At 56.2% G+C, this 17065-nt stretch overlaps 5 protein-coding genes across 5 annotated transcripts; all 5 read right to left on the bottom strand.

The window, feature by feature from the left end:
- Positions 1–460: 460 nt before the first annotated feature.
- JKF63_07981 (uncharacterized protein) lies at positions 461–3595 on the bottom strand (the record flags this gene model as incomplete). The annotated part of the gene is made up of 1 exon (XM_067903909.1): positions 461–3595. The coding sequence occupies one exon, from the start codon at positions 3593–3595 to the stop codon at positions 461–463; it is 3135 nt and encodes a 1044-aa protein (XP_067755636.1).
- Positions 3596–4739: 1144 nt separating this feature from the next.
- JKF63_07980 (uncharacterized protein) lies at positions 4740–6065 on the bottom strand (the record flags this gene model as incomplete). Its single annotated transcript, XM_067903908.1, has 1 exon — positions 4740–6065. The coding sequence occupies one exon, from the start codon at positions 6063–6065 to the stop codon at positions 4740–4742; it is 1326 nt and encodes a 441-aa protein (XP_067755635.1).
- A 1586-nt stretch (positions 6066–7651) lies between these two features.
- JKF63_07979 (uncharacterized protein) lies at positions 7652–11242 on the bottom strand (the record flags this gene model as incomplete). The annotated part of the gene is made up of 1 exon (XM_067903907.1): positions 7652–11242. One exon carries the CDS (start codon positions 11240–11242, stop codon positions 7652–7654), a length of 3591 nt encoding a protein of 1196 aa, XP_067755634.1.
- A 2558-nt stretch (positions 11243–13800) lies between these two features.
- On the bottom strand, positions 13801–14169 carry JKF63_07978 (uncharacterized protein; the record flags this gene model as incomplete). The annotated part of the gene is made up of 1 exon (XM_067903906.1): positions 13801–14169. One exon carries the CDS (start codon positions 14167–14169, stop codon positions 13801–13803), a length of 369 nt encoding a protein of 122 aa, XP_067755633.1.
- Positions 14170–14733: 564 nt separating this feature from the next.
- JKF63_07977 (uncharacterized protein) lies at positions 14734–16869 on the bottom strand (the record flags this gene model as incomplete). The annotated part of the gene is made up of 1 exon (XM_067903905.1): positions 14734–16869. The coding sequence occupies one exon, from the start codon at positions 16867–16869 to the stop codon at positions 14734–14736; it is 2136 nt and encodes a 711-aa protein (XP_067755632.1).
- Between the last annotated feature and the right edge of the window lie 196 nt (positions 16870–17065).

Raw genomic sequence — 17065 nt, 5'->3', positions numbered from 1 at the left:
GGGGTCAAATCAAACGCAACCTCTGAACAACAACAGGGAATAAGCAGCAGTAAGAGAGGCTGGAACTTTGGGAGTGGGAGACTTAGAGTAGAGCGGGGACACGAGGGTAAGGTGAGGGAAGGATGGGGAACAGACATGGGCGAGGAGGCAGAAGATGCACACCTGCCCCCCCCGGCCTTATTCATCACCCGCCCTCCCTCTCCTGGATCCGTACACCGGTCTCGGCCTTGGCATTTCTACTGCCCCCCCCCTCAGGACCCTCACACTTGCCAACGCTCTCTTCACGATACACGAAGCCTGTGAGGGTAAAGACCATCCAGCGTGCTCGCAGCAAGGGCAAAGCAGTTGAGGAGGACACATCGACAAGGAAAGGCATCGACGGCCCAAGTGTGACTTTTACTACTCCCCGTGAGACCATGAAAAAAAAATGCCCACTTCTGTAGGTGTTTGTGCTCAGAGGTCAAAATCTCGTCCGCTTGCGAGTGCCCACAATCGACTCCACGCCGAACACGTCCGAGTCACGCTCTCGCTTCAACTCCATCGCCTCGGATTTGACCACCGCGGGCGAGACAACATTGAGTTTAGATGGGATGGACGCGAACCCGCCAAATCCAGCCTCCAGGAGCACATCCAGTTTCTCGGCACGCGCCTTGACCGCCTCGCACCATCGCTGCTCAAGTGACTCCAGGCTTTCCGCATCGATGGTAGTGCTGTGCGACTGTGTTGCGGCGCCGGCTGCCGTACATCGCTGACGGAGCTGCAGCTGCCAGACCTCTAGGCGATCGTACAGGCTCGGAGCACCCTGCTGTGTCGCTTGCATTGCCATGGCGGCACAGTGGAGTAAAAAGGGTTGCGGATCTCGACTGTAGAAATACATGCACTTTTCTAGAGCATCCATGCAAGCAGTGCGGCACTCGACAAGGTCGTTGCTTGCCAACTCAACGAGTAGCTCCTGCGAAAGACGCTCGTGAAGAGAGTAGCGGCTCAGTTCGCGCAGAAGGCGACCCGCTTGCATCGAAGAGCGTGTCGCATTGATGCGGTTGCTTTTACGGTGTGCCTCTTCCTCATCCCCTGCGACCCCTGTTGTCTCGTCCGTCATGTCTCTGGTTGCACGCTTTGCGGCTTGTGGGTCGATGTCGCGAATGACAGTCAGTGTGTAGGCGTCAGTGATACGCGCGACAAAGTCGATGAGCTTCGATGACATGGCGACGTTGCGCTCGAGCACCACGCGGAATGCGGTGATGCCGCCCTCGCAGAGCTGCAACTGACGCTTCGGGTGGCTTGCGGCGTAGCTTCGAAAGAATGTCCCAAGGTATGCCATCATGTACGCGGCGGTGGAGCTTTCCTTCCTCGAGGCCATGGCACCGGTGTAATGAATAAGCAGCATCGCAACAACGTTTGGCACTACCTCGGCAGGGAGACGGTTACAACTCAGCAGCTTGCAGAAGCCGGAGGCCACTATGGTGTGCTTGGCCTCACTTCCCGGCTGCAGGTAAGACTGCAGTGTTGCCAAAAGACTCTTGCTGCCCACCTTGTGCACATCCTCCTCCGCCAACTCCTGCTCGTGATGGAGTCGGGCCTCAATCTCACTCTCTGTGTTGTACACCGTCCTCGCTTCGTTGGGAACTCGCCTCGCCACGTCAAAGAAGCGCAGGCCGTACTCGGTGATGAGATCAAAGATGACGCCAATAGCCGCGATGGGTAAGCACACGTGGGTCTCCGCGGCGTCGGCGGGGAAAGCGGTGGCATTCTCTTTGGAGTCGGCAAGGATCAGCGGCATGAATGTGTGAACACTCTCGGGGTTGATAAGGCACTGCAAGCAAAGCGACTGGGTTGCCGCCACACGCACCTTCTCATTGTCGAGGTGCCGGCCCATCTGAATGATGTGGTAGCAGAACGTCGGTATAGCATCACCACGTTGGGAATGCGAGAGGAACGCAAGAACGATGAGCTGCATGCGCAGCAGAAACTTCTCGTCCCTGTCCATTTCCTCCTTGAGCTCCGTGTAAGACTCCTCCGCCAGCTCGCCCGCACGCCACAGCACCCTGCGCCTCACCAGCTCCTGCTGCCGCTCACGGCTCTTGCGACCAATCGCTTCAACGTCATCGAACCCCAAGGCGTGCCTCTGAGGCAGTCGTAGACTGCGAAAGAGTGAGTCGAGTGCAGATGTAATTGTCTTCGTGGCCTCCTCAGGCGTGCGAGCCGTGAGTGACTTCAGAGCACGCACCGCGACATCCACAAAAAGCGACGGGTCTTCGTCAGGGACAACCTTCAAAATAAAATTGATGAGACGAAGCAGCGATGCGCGGGTGGTGTTGTCGGCGTGTGCCAAGTAGGCGTTATCGTCGTAAATATCAAACACAGAGAGCAGAATGCGCAGCATATTGTCAGCGTCCTCGACGCTGCGAAACTTGACTGTCTTGGGCTCGGAATCAGGGCGCGCGTAGGCGTACACAGTGTCCTGGAGAACGGCGCTAAACTGCTCCAGCGGCGGCAGAAGCTGCGTCTCGTCCTCGCCTACTGTGTCGCACGACACGCGACAGTCTGCCTTCCATAAGAGAAGACCTCCTGTGTTGATGTCATCCAGCTTCAAAGGAAAATGTGTGTTCGGCTTGCGCTTCTGCGCGTATGTGAGCAGCTCCGCACTGATGCGCTCGTACGGAGACAGCGACGGCAGCACGTACCCACATGCAATGCTGTTCATAAAGTCTTCACAGACATCCTTACAGTCGCGGTGTACCCAGCAGTTGGTCATCGCGGCCCGGCACGCGATGACAACGGATGCGTTGGCGTCGTCAAGCCCGGCGGCGAGGAGTTCTGGCATCTTTGTCCCTTTGGCGCTGGCGTAGGCGGTAATGTAGCGCCAGGGGAAGCGACCTAGCGCATCCCAGGCTTCCGCCCGTACGCGGGCCACAACGTCGCGGACGCAGCGAACCATACCGTGAAAGTACCCCTCAAGGAACTCCTTTCGGGGCGCAATAGCATGCAGAATCTGCTTGCGCACATCCGCGTTGGTATCACAGCAGAGCAGCGCAATGAGCTGCTGTGTCACGTCGCAGTCCTTCTTGCCGGACTGAAAGGCGGCCACGCTGGCGACCGCCTTTGCACGAACGTGCGGGCACTTATCATGTGCTCGCTGCTTTAGCAGCTCCGCAGCCTCCTGGTAGAAATCCTGCCGCTCCTCCGACGCATTGCTTTGGTCCACCGTCTTGAGCAGGGCCTCAAAAGTGGATACAACCGCCAGGCGCACAGTCTTGTCCATCGCGTTGTGATAAGCTGATACGCCCTTGAGAAGCTCAATCGCCAACTGGTCCGACTCAAAGGACTCCCGGAACGCCTTACAGAGTTCCGTGAGGAAAGCGTAGTGTCTGCGCATTGCCTCGGGAGCGATCTGAGTCACTTGCTTCAAGATCAGAAGCACCACAGCACACACATCGTCGCACAGCTGCGGCGCGCTCCGCTCGCCGAGACTAAGGAGCTCCTTCTTATACTTCTGTGTGTGGGCGGCGCTCTGGTGCACCTGCTGAAAGATGCGCCCAACCTCCTCGAACGTGTCTGTCGAGGAGAGAGCAGCTGCCTTCTTGCGTGAACCCATTAGGACCGCCAGTGAAACAACGCGTGGCTTCGGTTATATGCCACAACACCAAAAAAAAAACAGCAAAAGAAAAACGCGGGCAAAAATAGAGGTCCAGCGAACTGCCACAGTACTTCGCAGTATTGAATGAGCAACGGATGAGGTGCACGATGTTAGCGGGTGCCCGCCGCCTTGACACCTCGAGGCTATGTAATCCTCTTTCTATTGGGGATGTTTCTAACTCGAATCTATAACGGATGCGCGGGTGTGGACACACCCCGTATGGGGACGTGGGTGCGATGTGCGTGCTGTCTCGATTCACCTCTTGAAAGGCGCGATGTGGTAGCAGATAAAGGCGGAGGAAGCACCGCTTTCGTATCTCCGCTTTCAAGTACACGGAAAAAAAAAAGAGCCGACGCCCTCGCACACGTGCTGAGGAAAGAGAGAAGCGGGGGAGTAGAGAGAAGCAACAGCAACGGAAACGCACAAGGCCGGCGTAGGTCGGGCACAAGGCGTGCCGCCACGCGTAGGAGGTCTGCGTCCTTGTGGGTCGATGTGGTCAAGTATAGGTAAAAGGGCAACACTGCTCCTCCCCCCGGATATGCACACCAATGCACTGACGCGCCCGTGTTCTATCCTTGTCTGTTGGCCACTGTTATACTACATAAGCATCGGTCGCCTGCCTCGTCTGCCTTTGGAGGTCCCCCTCGCCGACACAAACCCCTCTCCCCGCGCTCCGCCCTTGCCCCCCCTCTCACAGAAACCGCAAAAGTTGTGCACACAATGCACCGACACCGGTGGACCGAGAGGACAGACGTAGTGGCAAAGACGAGAGATCCTTAGGGGTCTGGACAAGAGTACGTGTGGGCCACTGCGGTTGACGGCAAACAAGCTGAGGAGGGGAGATGAAAGGGAGGGGAAGGGGGGGGGGGGCGGGACAAAACGTAGTTGAGACGCAATGGGCATTAAAAAGGAAAACAAATGACTCATCTTCTACATCGACGCACACCGCGCTGCTGGCATGGCTGTGCCCTCTCCATATGCAACAACGAAATGATTCGCTACGTTCCAACATCGCACGCAATGGGGGGATGGGGGAGGGGGAAGGGGAGGGGGAGGGGGAGGGAGGGAGGGGGTGAAGAAGAGACCCGCGCGGGGTGAGACCCTAGACTTCGACACGCGCATCGTACTCGGCCTCCCACCTCGTGTGAAAATAAAGCTGACGGCGGAAGTAGAAGGCTTTCGTGGTGTCTTCCTTCTCCATTGCGTCCAAAACGGCGTGAGTTACGTCCCGCACCTCCTTCAGCTCCGAAGCCAGACGGATACACTGCACTAAATTCGACAAGATTGCAGCAGTATCGCTCGGCACAGGCTTGGCCGCGCTACTGTACTGCATTTCAATGAGATTATTCCACTCGCAGACATAGTCCACCAGGATGAGAATACGGGTGCGATCGTCCGTCGACGACGCAGCACACGTGCTTTTGCGCTTGACGGACGTGAGCTGAGAGACAGCAGAGAGGGCCCCGGTCAGCTGACGCTGGATACATACAGGCACTTCAGTGGCGCTCCCACTGACGGTTACCAAGAGTTCGAAAAGGCTATCCGGAACGCCGCGTTCTTCCATTACGGCGCCCCCGGCGTGTCCAAGGCTCGTGTTCCATACCGTTTCCAGCGTCGCCGCGCACAGATCGATGTCGCACGTGAGAGGTTTAGGAAGGCGCCTGAGAAGCTCGACCAAAACGTCCACTGCATTGGGAACGGCAAGGAATGCTTTCACTCCGCGTTCGAGGCTGGTCAAGCGTGCCAGGGTCTGAACAAGGTAGGCAGTAGCCTTTGCGGGTGTTACATCGTTCGCAAGAGCGTCGGCTACGAAGGAAATCAATTCCTCTGGCGATAACGGCACCACGGCCCACGGAATCTCGAGCCCCTCGAATGCAGAATCGTGAGCGAGCCTCAGTATCCACCGGAGCCCAGACAAGTTGCTGCTCACCTGGTATAACACATGTGCCGCAGCAACGCAACAGGCCTGAGCTGCCTCCGACGACTCCGCATTCGGTGAGCTGGTGCTCAACGCAGCTGTGACTATCGGGATAGTGCCTTCCCGAATTAGTGCTAAGCATCCTTGCGGGAGGACTGCCAGAGAGCGCAGAAGTAACAGGCATTGATGCGTCAAGAGGAGGTCTGAGAATTTCTGCAGCGTCGCTATGAGAAGTGGCACAATGCCTTTTTTGAGCATATCGATCTTCGCCTCCTGTGATGCGGAGCGAGCGTACAGATGATGCACAGCTTTCGTCTTTTCTTCGACGGGGACGCAGGGGTCCGTCAAGCTGTTCATCATATCATCGACAGCGGGGGAACTGTAGCCATTGAAGACGCGACCCGCCTCGCGCTGGCGAATGCCAGCAAAGCCTTGGCTGGGATCATAAGGGTACCGCATCGCGAGACAGTCGCTCACGTAATGCTTCGTTGTGCGCGCCGCCTCGGCCATCTTCGTTTCTTTTTTTTTACCGCTGGACTGACGTGTGTTGTGTGTAAATGTGTTGGCGTGTGGATCCAGTTGAGGTTGCCGAGAAGCAGCGTGAAGATGTGCGGGGTGAGCAGTGGTGCACCCTCACGAGCAAGTTGAAGCGGAGCGAAATGTAGTGGCGGCCACACTTACGAACGGCCTGCACCCCACTGCACAGATCATGCAGCACACTCTATCTCGAAGATGTAGAAGAAAACAAGAGACAGAGGAGAAACACAGGCGTGTGCGTGCCTCGATCAAGTGGCGACACAGCGTGGGAGAAACAAGTAAAGATTCGACATGAAGCCGATGAGCGGAGAACTGGTTGATCAAATAGCTCAAGGCGGTGTGACACGCCCCCCCCCCCACAAAAAAAAAAGAAATCACATCAAGGCAGGGAAAGGAAAAGAAGGACGCCGATGCGCCCGCGGGTAGTGAAAAACGTGACGAGATCGCACTGAAGGCCGGAAGAGGTAAAAAGAGGGAAGTACTTCACCTTTGTTTTCCGTCGTTCAGAGAGCGAAGAGACTAAAAAGACTTCAATGAACCCCTACTAGTGTACCTCGCGACGCCTTGAATCAGCAGCCAAGCCACGAAACGTGCATGCACTGACGTACCCGCTTTAAGACGCACGCACTGCTCCTGCAAAGCGATTGCAGCCACGGCCTCTTTCTCTGCCATATCCACGCTGTGCGCTTCTGACGGACTACTGTGTCGTTATATGCGGCTGCTTTAGATCATAGTAGAAGTGACAAATATATATATATATATATGGGGAATGTTTTGTGGCATATTCCCATCAGCCCTTTCCCTCTCCCCTCCGCCCCCTCCCCCCACCCGACTCCTCCCTTCCGGCAGTGCAACGGTGGATGCAGTCACACTAAAATAGTGAAAAAGCATTGCGGGGAGTAGGGGGGGGGGGCATATTAAAACAAAAATAGGTGCGATCAACGCACTCTCAGCCAGACAAATCCTTTTGAAGTACAAGAGAAACTTAAAAAAAAAAAACAGAGGTCAACAACAAAAATGTGCGTGCGAAACGTCTCGTCTGTCCCCCATCGTACGCAAAACTTGCAAACGCATCACCACCGTGTGGATTAGATTGGTGGGAGCGGGGGGAGGAGGAGAAGGAGGAAGAGGAGGAGGCTTTGTGGTACTTTCCACCTCCGCCCATACGCGTACATCGCATCTATGTAGTCAGTAGGCCACTATCGAACTTTTTTCATCTAGATGTGTGTGCGTGTGCACGCCCGTTATTCTTCATCACACAATACAGCGGCGCAGTAAAAATCGACGACTCGCCCCAGACGCGTATTCTCTACTGTGACTCAGAACTGTCAGAGGAGGACCACCATAGAGAATATCTATTTTTTTTTGAGATAATACATCGCGTTTTCGTGGGTGTGCTGGCGGTGGTCAACAACGGGGAAAGAAGACGCTGTGCCCACAACTCAATCATGGGGAGCTGAATCAGTTTTTGAACCTTGACCTGGCCGCCCATCTCTTCATCTCCTGCAGTGTACTGCACAATACCAGACAGGAAGCCCGAGATGACTGCGGCACCGCCGCTACAAATGCATGTCGTCATCGTCCTCGTTAAAGGCGACCGAGCTATCCGGCTGCGGCGGACCCGAAGTCTGCTTCTCAGCGAGTTGCACCTCCGGTTGCGAGTTATCGACCCTGTTCCCGTTCTTCTCCAGCTCCTCGACGTCTTCCTGGCCGATTGCCTTGCTGCTCTCGAGTTTGTCGCGCTGGACGCGAATTTGCTCCCGAACCGCCTTCACGGCATCCTCCGCATCAACACCTTCGGCAGCCAGAAGGGACTCGAGATGCTGCTGGATCCTCTCAAGCTCGTCTAGCTCCTCTACCGACAATGAACGCTCACGAAGTTTGAGCGACATGTCCAGCAGTGCCTTCAACGCCTCGTCTACCTTGTCCGCTTCACTGTCGTCGCTCTCCACCGCCTCGGCGTCAGTCCTCACCCCATCTTTTCCGCTGTCCCGGGGCGGCTGCTTTGGGAGGCGCTGCATGGCCTCGATCACCGCCTCCTGGAAGCTCTTGAGGAGTACAAGCTCCTTGTTCGTCATCTGCTCCGTCCTCTGCTGGGCCAGGTGCAGTAGACGCATGTATGGCGTGAAGCCCTCCTTGTCGGTAGGAGAATCTGCGATTAGCGCAGCAATAGATGATTGCAGCACCGCCTCCAGTGAGTTTGGTGCTGTGGCGAGACTAGCATCGCCCTCGCTAGCGCGAGACTGCTGCAGGGCTTCTAAAATACTTCGCACCGCCTGGGCACAGCGCGAGTCCTCGCGCCAGTTTATATTGACCGCATCCGCGCTTGCGATCAGCTCCTCTGTCTTACTCGCCACCATTGCCAGCGCCGCCGTCGGCACGTTTTCATCGTGCAGCATCTCCGCCAGCACTTGTAGGGACCTTCGGAAGGCGGGCAACGTGGCCTCGGCCACATCGTCGCTTGAACCGTCATTGTCGTCGCCTTCAGCAACGCCGCCACTGTCCTTTGCATTGACCCCCATCTGGCGACGCAAGAGACTGCCCAACTCCTGCAGGGCCTCCTCCTGCTCTACCGAGATGTCCGGCTGCTCAGCCGCCTCTCTCATGATGCGCAGTATCCCCTGCAACCTCTCCAGCGGCACCGGTGCCGCTGACTTCTCAGCAGACACCAATTCCGTGCACATGGCGCGCACTGTATCCCAGACCGAGCTTTCGAGCTCCTCGTCTGGCTGTTGCTGCGCTTCGCTCTTGTCGCCGTTGTGGGTGGGTTCGACATCACCGGAATCCTCAGGCCCTTCGCTATCAGCTGCACCACTCTTTACAGGGAGCAGGCCGGTTAGTTGGCCTCGTAGACGCCCAATGATAGGCATTAGCGCTTCCCCCTCAGCACCAAGCGGTGCACAGTCGAGGCGAAGTCGGTCCAGCTCTGCCACGGTTCTAGCGGCCCAAGCACCCCTTGCCGCTGGCGACATGGTTGTAAGCCCGGTGTCCCGAATGGCGCGCACCACCATCTGAAGACGCTCGAAGACCTGCGCTGACCCTGTATCCGGGTTGGTGTCACGCATCACGCTCAGTAAGACCTCGGTGATGGGACGCATCAAATCCTCTGCCGCCACACGCTCAGAATCCGATAGGGACGAAAACGACGAGGCGATTTGCTGGAGTTGTGGCACCAGCCTGCGCGCAATACGCATCTTCTCCGCATTGGGCACCTGCTGGAATGACTCGCTGGTCAGAAGACGTCGCACATCGCTAAGGGGTGCGGTCATTTCAAGAAATTCCCGCGACGCGACGCGGCTTCCAGCCATGCCTGAAAGCAAATCCTGAAGTGGACCAATGAGCTCAGTGATGAGTGCGCCCTGGGGGTCATGTGCAGCTGCACCTGCTTTGATCACCTCCACCTGCTGCAGAAGCCTCGCCGCCACCCGCTGCCGCTCCTCTACTGTGGCTCGCTCTAGTGTGTCCGAGGTCAGAAAGTCAAAAATCTTTTCCAACTGCGCCACGTACGCCTCTATACCCGCGTCGGTGTCCTGCCCTCGCCCCTCCTCTGTTCCATGTGCCCTATCATTGCCGCGCTTCTCCTCCTGTGCCCCATCATCCGCTGTAGAGTTCTTTTTGCCAATGTCCTCTCCCGTTTCAGCCGCGGCCACGATGACAGCGAGCACGCTCTTCGTGTTCGATAAAAGATCCCGCACCATAGCCTGCGCGGGAGACGGCAGTGTGGCCACGTCGCTCTCCAACACGGTGAGACGTTGCAGAAGGGCAGTGCACAACTTCAATTTGACCGCTGAAGGCGCGTGCTGAAACTCCTCCGACTGAAGTGTGCCCTGAATGTCCTTCACTGTCCTGACAATCAGGGGGATCTGTCCGACTGCGCCATCCGCATCCTCGGTGGGTATCGCCTCCCCATTCTCATCCTTCTCACCTGCCGCTGACCTTGCATCATCCTCCGCATCTTTTTCACTTGCACGAATCGCCTCCCGAATCATCTGGAGCAGTGACCGCACCATACTGAGAATTTCCGCACCTTTCGGTGCGCTGGACACGGAGCGGGCTGCAGCGGCCTCAATCGCCTCCGCTCTCTTGGCCAACGATGACAGCACCTTCACGCGCTCCGCTGCGGGTAACTCGCGCAGTGCTGGGTCCCCCAGGACGGCGAGTACATTGTGGAGAGCCTGCATTGGCGTTGTTTTGTCGGCTGTCTCCTTGCCAGAGTCGTCGGGCTGTTGGTGGCGGGAAAGGGCCTCAAAAACGCTGTTACACTTGAGGAGGAGAGCACTGCCGAGTTTGGGTGGAAGCTGCTCCGCGACTCGTAAAATCCGTTTTACCTGCGCCGCAACCCGATCCCCCAACTCCTCGAACTCGGCCGGTCCCACCGCGTCGAGGTCTGGAGAGCGCAAGAAGTCTAGGAACCCATCGAGCATCCGATGCAAAGGTTTCAGCTTTTCCTCCACCGGCTGGGTAGGGAATAACAAATCCACTGGTACCTGCGCCTTCGTTGGGGTGGGCTGCACCTCTCGCGAGGCGCTGCCAGCGGGGAAGACCGGGACGTTTTCACCCACGTCCAGAAGTGAAAGCGCCGCCGCCTGTTGATTAACGTCAAGCGCCTGAAAGCTTTCCAAAAGAGCACCGGTACACAACGCCAAGCGCTGCTGGTGCTCGGCTTGCGATGCGACGCTTGCCGGCAGTCCAGAGGTCTGCAGCAGTGCCTGCCAGGCGGCCTCGAACTGCTCAAGCGATGAAGGGAGGGCTGGGTGATCCATTTTCGTTGGGGGGCTTGACGGGTGCGACGAGGCACGAGACAGAACTGGGCCGTCCTTCACATCCTCTATACATGCGAGGATGACTCGTGCGTCGCGCAATGGCACACCCATACGATAGAGATCATGGGATGTTAATCGCACCAATGTGTCACCATCCACTTTGTAGCGGCAACATATCACCACAGACGCCTTACTGACACCGTTCTCCCGAAGCCACGCCGCCACCTGATGGGGAGTCCACGTTGCAGTGGGGAAATCGGTGTCCTCACGCACCTGCCGCCTTCGAAGCCAGCACGATACACCCCAGGCCAGGGTCACTGCTCCGGACAGGGCTCCTGCCGTAGTGACCACGATAGTCGCGGTGTGTGAGGAAAGCGGGGGCGGCATGGTTCCCGTTTGATGCAGACGCGTTACACCTACCCCAAAGGACGTGCGGAGGTATTCTTTGGTGTGTACGAGTCCCACAAGAAGAGAGAGAAGAGATGACTTCAGTGATTCCCCGTCTTTTTGTTGACTTGCTGCGGTCCCCCCCCCCTTTTGTTGTGGTTTTACGTTTCTCTAATGAACACTTTTGTGACTTCTCCCAATGTGTGGGAATGGGAATGAAACCGTTTTTTTTACAAAATTAGCAACGACGGACCAGATGAGCCCCGGTGCCTCGGCGGTAAAAGGAGGGAGGGGTAAAGAAGGAAAAATCGGGAGATAGGATATTCAACATACATACCCACACACACACACACACACACACCATCGTCATCATATGGGTTATTAGCGTGCTGAGAAACGGTGTGCTTGAGCAGCAGGTTGCATAAAATCCTACGCCACCTCTGCCGCTCCAAGGAGTAGGAATCGACACAGAGAAAAGTGAGCACGGAAGGTGCACGTGACCCCTTTTCACACCACTCTAATAATAGTAACAATAGCTCCTTCAGGGCATACCATTTTCTCGGCGTAGACTCTACATGATCATGTACGACATATGCCTGCGAAGTCTCCGTCACCCGCCCCTCCCCTCCTTCCAATCCCTCCAGAGTCTCTCGTAATCTTTTTTTTCTTTTCCAGGGAGGAAGAGAAGTGAAGAAAAAAAAAGATGAAATGCGCATGGCGTCAGAGAACCGCCGCCTCCCAAAAAAAAAAATAATAAATAATAATAAACGCACGCGCACCACCGCACCATGGCATAATATTTATGTGGCCTGCACGTAAAGCAAACATGCCTCTCACCTGCGTGCAGCTCAGAAACCACACGCGCACAAACACATCGCTGGCGTAATCCTACGCTGGAAACGAGTCGGCACCAGCAGACCATCGCTTCCAGAGGAAGGGACACTGTTTGCTGAGGAAGGACAACTTCAAGAACAGCGTGCCCCTTCCTTTTACCAATGGGGGGGAGAGAGAAAGTCAGAACAGAGTCCTGACTGCACATGAGAATGAAAAAGGATAGTGATTACTAAACTACTTTTGCGTTGCTCTCAAAATTAAAGGGTGATACAGAAGAGGAACGGGGTTTCACAACACGCCCGAACACTTTCAAAACGGTAGAGAAAGAGCGTTGCAGCCCGCACTCATTGATACAAGCGAGCTCAAAACACCTCTGGTGGATATCAATCCACGCACGCGTGCGTGTGCATGTGTGATCGAGGGGGGGGGGTATCAATGAGTTAGCTTGATGTATGCGTGTGGGCACCATGTGTGCGTCTATAAAGAATCTGATAGCGAAAAGTGGGGCAAATTGAAAGGCAGCGCAATAAAGGCGCACCATTGTGATCTCCCATGCAAGAGTGACACTCTCATTGGTGTCCTGGCATTGGCAACTTCGGGAGTGTGAAAGTATTCACACAAAAGAGTGACATGATGGAGGCGCACCGCGAATACAAAGGCCTGACAGGGCCAACACCATGGTTGCGGAAGGGAAGAAAAAGAAGAAAGCTTTTCAACACACGGTCTTCAGAGGGGTGTCTATGCGCGAGGATTCATGTAAACACGCACAGGGACCTCCCCCTTTTCTCCAAAAGATGTTGGTGTCTTCGGCTTCGACTTCTCCAGATGTTTTCCTGCGTTTGGGGGGAGGGGGCAGTCTTTCGTGATGTTCCCCCGCATGGCCTCGCTGACATGTATGGCGTCTTCGGTGAATCGAGACCCACCTTGATGTACGTAGAGTGGCAACATCGCGAGAGAGAAAAAGCGATGGAGTGCAAAAGCCAAAAAGGAGGGGGGATCGGGCAACGACCGTGTAGAAAAACTCTTTGGTGAAGAAGACAAGCATGCGGGTCAGTGGCGTCGATAGTCTCAGCAAAGCTCAAGGCTCTGGAGTCTCACACCATGTTCGAGCACCTGGCACCACAACAGATACGAGGATCACCGCACTGCCCATCGCACACACCGTCCCTGTCTCCACGAGGCGCCTGGGCACGTGTGCACGTTCACAGTGGCACCAGCCTCTTGAAGCCCCCCGGTCAGCTTTGGTGCATACTTTATCCTTTGTTTGTTTGACACTGACTTTGCTGATGTGGACCCACTTTTCGGTGAAAACACGTTGCTGCCTCGGAATGCAGTGCTCATTATTCCAAATCAGAGCTCACAGAAACAGAAGCTCTCGATACGGCTTTACAGAGGCGGCAACACCTCGGTATCGCCACCACCACCACCACCACCACCACTACCCCAAAGACACGCCGAGAGAATAGGACGCACACACCCTTCAGGGGGAGGGGGGATCACGGATTCACGCGTGCAGGCGCATATGAATGCCTGGGATCCGCGCCGGCAGCTGCGCACCTTGACTGTTACAAGAGACGCAGATGCATCCCCCACCCCTCCGGGAGACCCCCCGCCCTCCTCACACACACACACACTCAAGGTGTGAGGATGCTCGAATGCGAAAGAGAAATGGGGAGGGGGAATCACGCCGCCTTCATCTCCCCTTGGCTGCAGACTTGTGACGTCTACTCCGAGTGCAGTGCATTACGCAGTTGATACGGGCTCGACTGGAGCATGGGGCCATCATTGCCGAAGAGCTTGTGATAGTAATAGTTACGACTAAGCGAGGCCACCTTCTCGGCTCGGGACTCCAAGACCAAATCCCCAATATAGTTTGATACGTACACGTACGCGCACGCAGCCATGATCCAGACAACGACTAAAACGCCTGAGAGAATCATAACAGAGGTGGTCATTTGACACGTGTAACCCATCGTAGTGGGAGTGCACGTTGCCAAAGGACAGATGCATTGTCGCAGACGCAAGTTCGACGTGACATAACATGCGGGCGAATCGGTGAAGATCCAGTCCTTCTGGCCTGCCTGGCACGACATTCTCCTCCCCCTCCCTTGGTGATAATGATATTGTGAACCAGTTGTGACGGTAGGGACACTAGCACTCGACCGTGTGTGTGTGTGTGTGTGTGTGTGTGAGTGTAGGAAGGGAGGGGAGGGGGAATCGTGAGAATCTGCAGTACGTTGCCCAAGTATGAAGAAGAGACGGGAGGATGCAGAAGAGGAGAGCAAAGAACGACGAAACAGACCTAGAGATGAGCATTCCGACTCACCGTGTGACCAGTGTACCTGAGGGAAAAAGGGGGTGACCTCATTGTGGCTGGTTCGTTTGAAGGAGGTCAAAGACGCATTATCGACATCCCAGCGACGCGTAGCCTCGAACCCACGGGTGAGTGAGTGCCAAGCTGCAGTCAAGCCCACCTCGTCTAACATGCCAGAAGCGGTGGAACACATATAAACAACAGACTTTTTTTTTTAAGTGAAAGCCAACTGTGTGTTTCGGTGATGCCTTGGTGACCGAAGCAGTTGAACCATTGACGTGAAAGGACCGAGCTAAACCACTCGTAGCAGGCACACTGCTATAGAGGTGTGCTACAATTCGCATTACATGGTGGAGAGTAGATCATCGCGCTGCGTCTCCAACTCGCGCCTTGCAATCTCCAGTCCTTCGAGTTCTCCCTGCAGTGTTGCATTATGTTGTTCCTCTTCGTGTATCCGCTTTTGCAGGTCTTGCAAAGCCTTCTGTAGAACGGACGTGTCTTCAGAGGCTTCTTGCAAACACTCTAGTTGGTGGCGCAGCTGCTCATTCCGTTCCTCCACCTCGCACAGTTGCGTTAGGAGTGGGGCGTTCGGCTGCTTTGTGAGCCACGCCATCTTCTTCTTGACCTCCGCCTGTTGCGCTGCCCAGAACGCCATGATCTCTTCACGCTGTGCTGCCTTCTCATCAGCGAACGCCTTTGCTTCCTCCGCGAGAGCCGCTGTTGAGCAATCAAGATGCACATGGATTTTGTTCGCCACTAAGGCGGAAGCGGCAGCAGTGGCGGACGGCGTCTTCGACTCCGCGTAGGCCTCCAAAGGCGCCGAAAACTCTGCGTACACCTCCGGCGCCGTCGCCAAGGCCGACTGGACAAGTTCAACCAACAACCTCCGTACAGCCTGCCACCGTGCGAGGTAAACATTCCCGGCCGTGATCGATGCCTCCACGATACCCTTTAGCTTCGCGTCGAATTCGAGGCTCAAGACATGAGGCCGAGGACAACACTGGCGCATCAGCTTCGCGTCAGGGAGCTGCACATCCAGCACGCGCTCCATAGTCGCGTCCTCCACTACACCGCCGCCGCGCATGGCATGGCTCACAAAGGCAGCGGTCCCCGATTGCTTCTGAAAATATGTGCTGAGTAGAGCCAACCCATGTAGGCAGCTGTCGTGCAACTCGAGAAGCCGGCTCAAGCCGAGGCGCAGAATTCTGTTGACAACGTCGCTCGCCGATGCTGCGCCATTGCTCGCGGCTTGCTGCGATTGAAGTTCCTTTTCAACTGCCTGGATGCGGTTCAGATGCATCGCCAGCCTCTCGTTACTCTCGTTAGTGGGGCGCTGACCTGAAGCGGCCCCGGCATCCGTGGCACTTGGTGCACTCCACGCCTCGCTCGAAGACGGGTCGGCCAAAATGCAACGGAGATACAACACAGCGCGGCCTAGGCGATTGACCTCCGCCTCCAGCTCCTGCGCGTAAACGATAAGGGCGTTGTATTGCACCACCGCACTTCCAGCGAAGGCGTCACACGCAGCTCCGTCGAGCTGCTGCGTGGCAATGAGTCGCGCTAGCAGCGCCTCCAGTCGCCCGTTCTCCTCGCAAAGCTCCTTGTTAAGGAGTTCGGCTGTAGCGGTGTCAAATGAGGAGGACACGGCTGCCGAAGATGGTGCCGGCGATGCGGCCGCTTTATCCCATGACAGCTTCCTTTGCGCGGCCCACCGAGCAAATGCCTCTGCAGCGCGGTGAGCCTCAGCCTGCTCCTGCGATTTGAGAGCCACGGTGGTGCGGAGGATGCCGCAGCGGTGGGTCAACATGCTCCATGATTGCAGACCATAGCAGAGCTGCTGTGCAGCAGCACTTGCCAAAGCAGCCTCTTCCGTTGACATGGAAGGGAGAAGTCCCTCTAGTGCGCGCACCGCACCACTTGCACGCTCGGCCACCATCTCTGACACAGTAAGCGGGGCCATCATTTGAGGAGGCCTTGCCAAGCTTGATGCGTTGTCTGTGCAGGCTGTGCCGGTGACTGGGTGGGGCGTTGAGGAGAAAAACTCTGCAGCCTCACGCTCAAGTAGTCCACGCAGGTGTTGACCCAGTCGTTCGCGCTGAGTGACGTGACACTGCAGCTGCGTGACGGCGCTGTTTAGTGTCCTGATAAAGGAAGGGACAGAGGTGGACCAGCTGGGTTTCTCGGCGATGTGAGGGAAAGGCGCCTCACGTGTCGTCTCCATCTGCAGCCGACTCATGCGAAGCCACCCGCTCTCCAGTGAGGCACGAAGTTCCCGTGTGTGACGCAGACATGTCTCAAGCTCGGGATGAGATGGCATCCCATCGACGCTGCTGCTTTGCTCTCTCTCCAGTTTTGTGGATCGTACCAGGAGCTCGTTGAAATCATCCTCGCGCTTGAGCTCGTCGTACTGCTCCAGTGGGTAGTCGGGGGGCACCACCTCCTCCTCCTCTTCCGCAAGGGGATTCGCAAAAAAACTCATTTTATAAAGCAAGACTATCGATTGACCCCCCTCCTTTTTTTTTCTTCTGGTTATTGTGGCTGTGCACTCGCCAGCAACTCCCGCACATTCGCGTGTGTAGCAAGGGACAAGGTCCGAAATCAGGAGCCAAAACAACAGAGTGAGAAACGTGGAGGCATCAGTGAGGGATGTGAAGGTGGTGGTGGTGTGTCGAGGG

This window comes from Porcisia hertigi, chromosome 29, assembly GCF_017918235.1.
Source record: "Porcisia hertigi strain C119 chromosome 29, whole genome shotgun sequence".
NCBI lineage: Eukaryota > Euglenozoa > Kinetoplastea > Trypanosomatida > Trypanosomatidae > Porcisia > Porcisia hertigi.
This window is presented reverse-complemented; position numbering and strand designations above follow the sequence as displayed.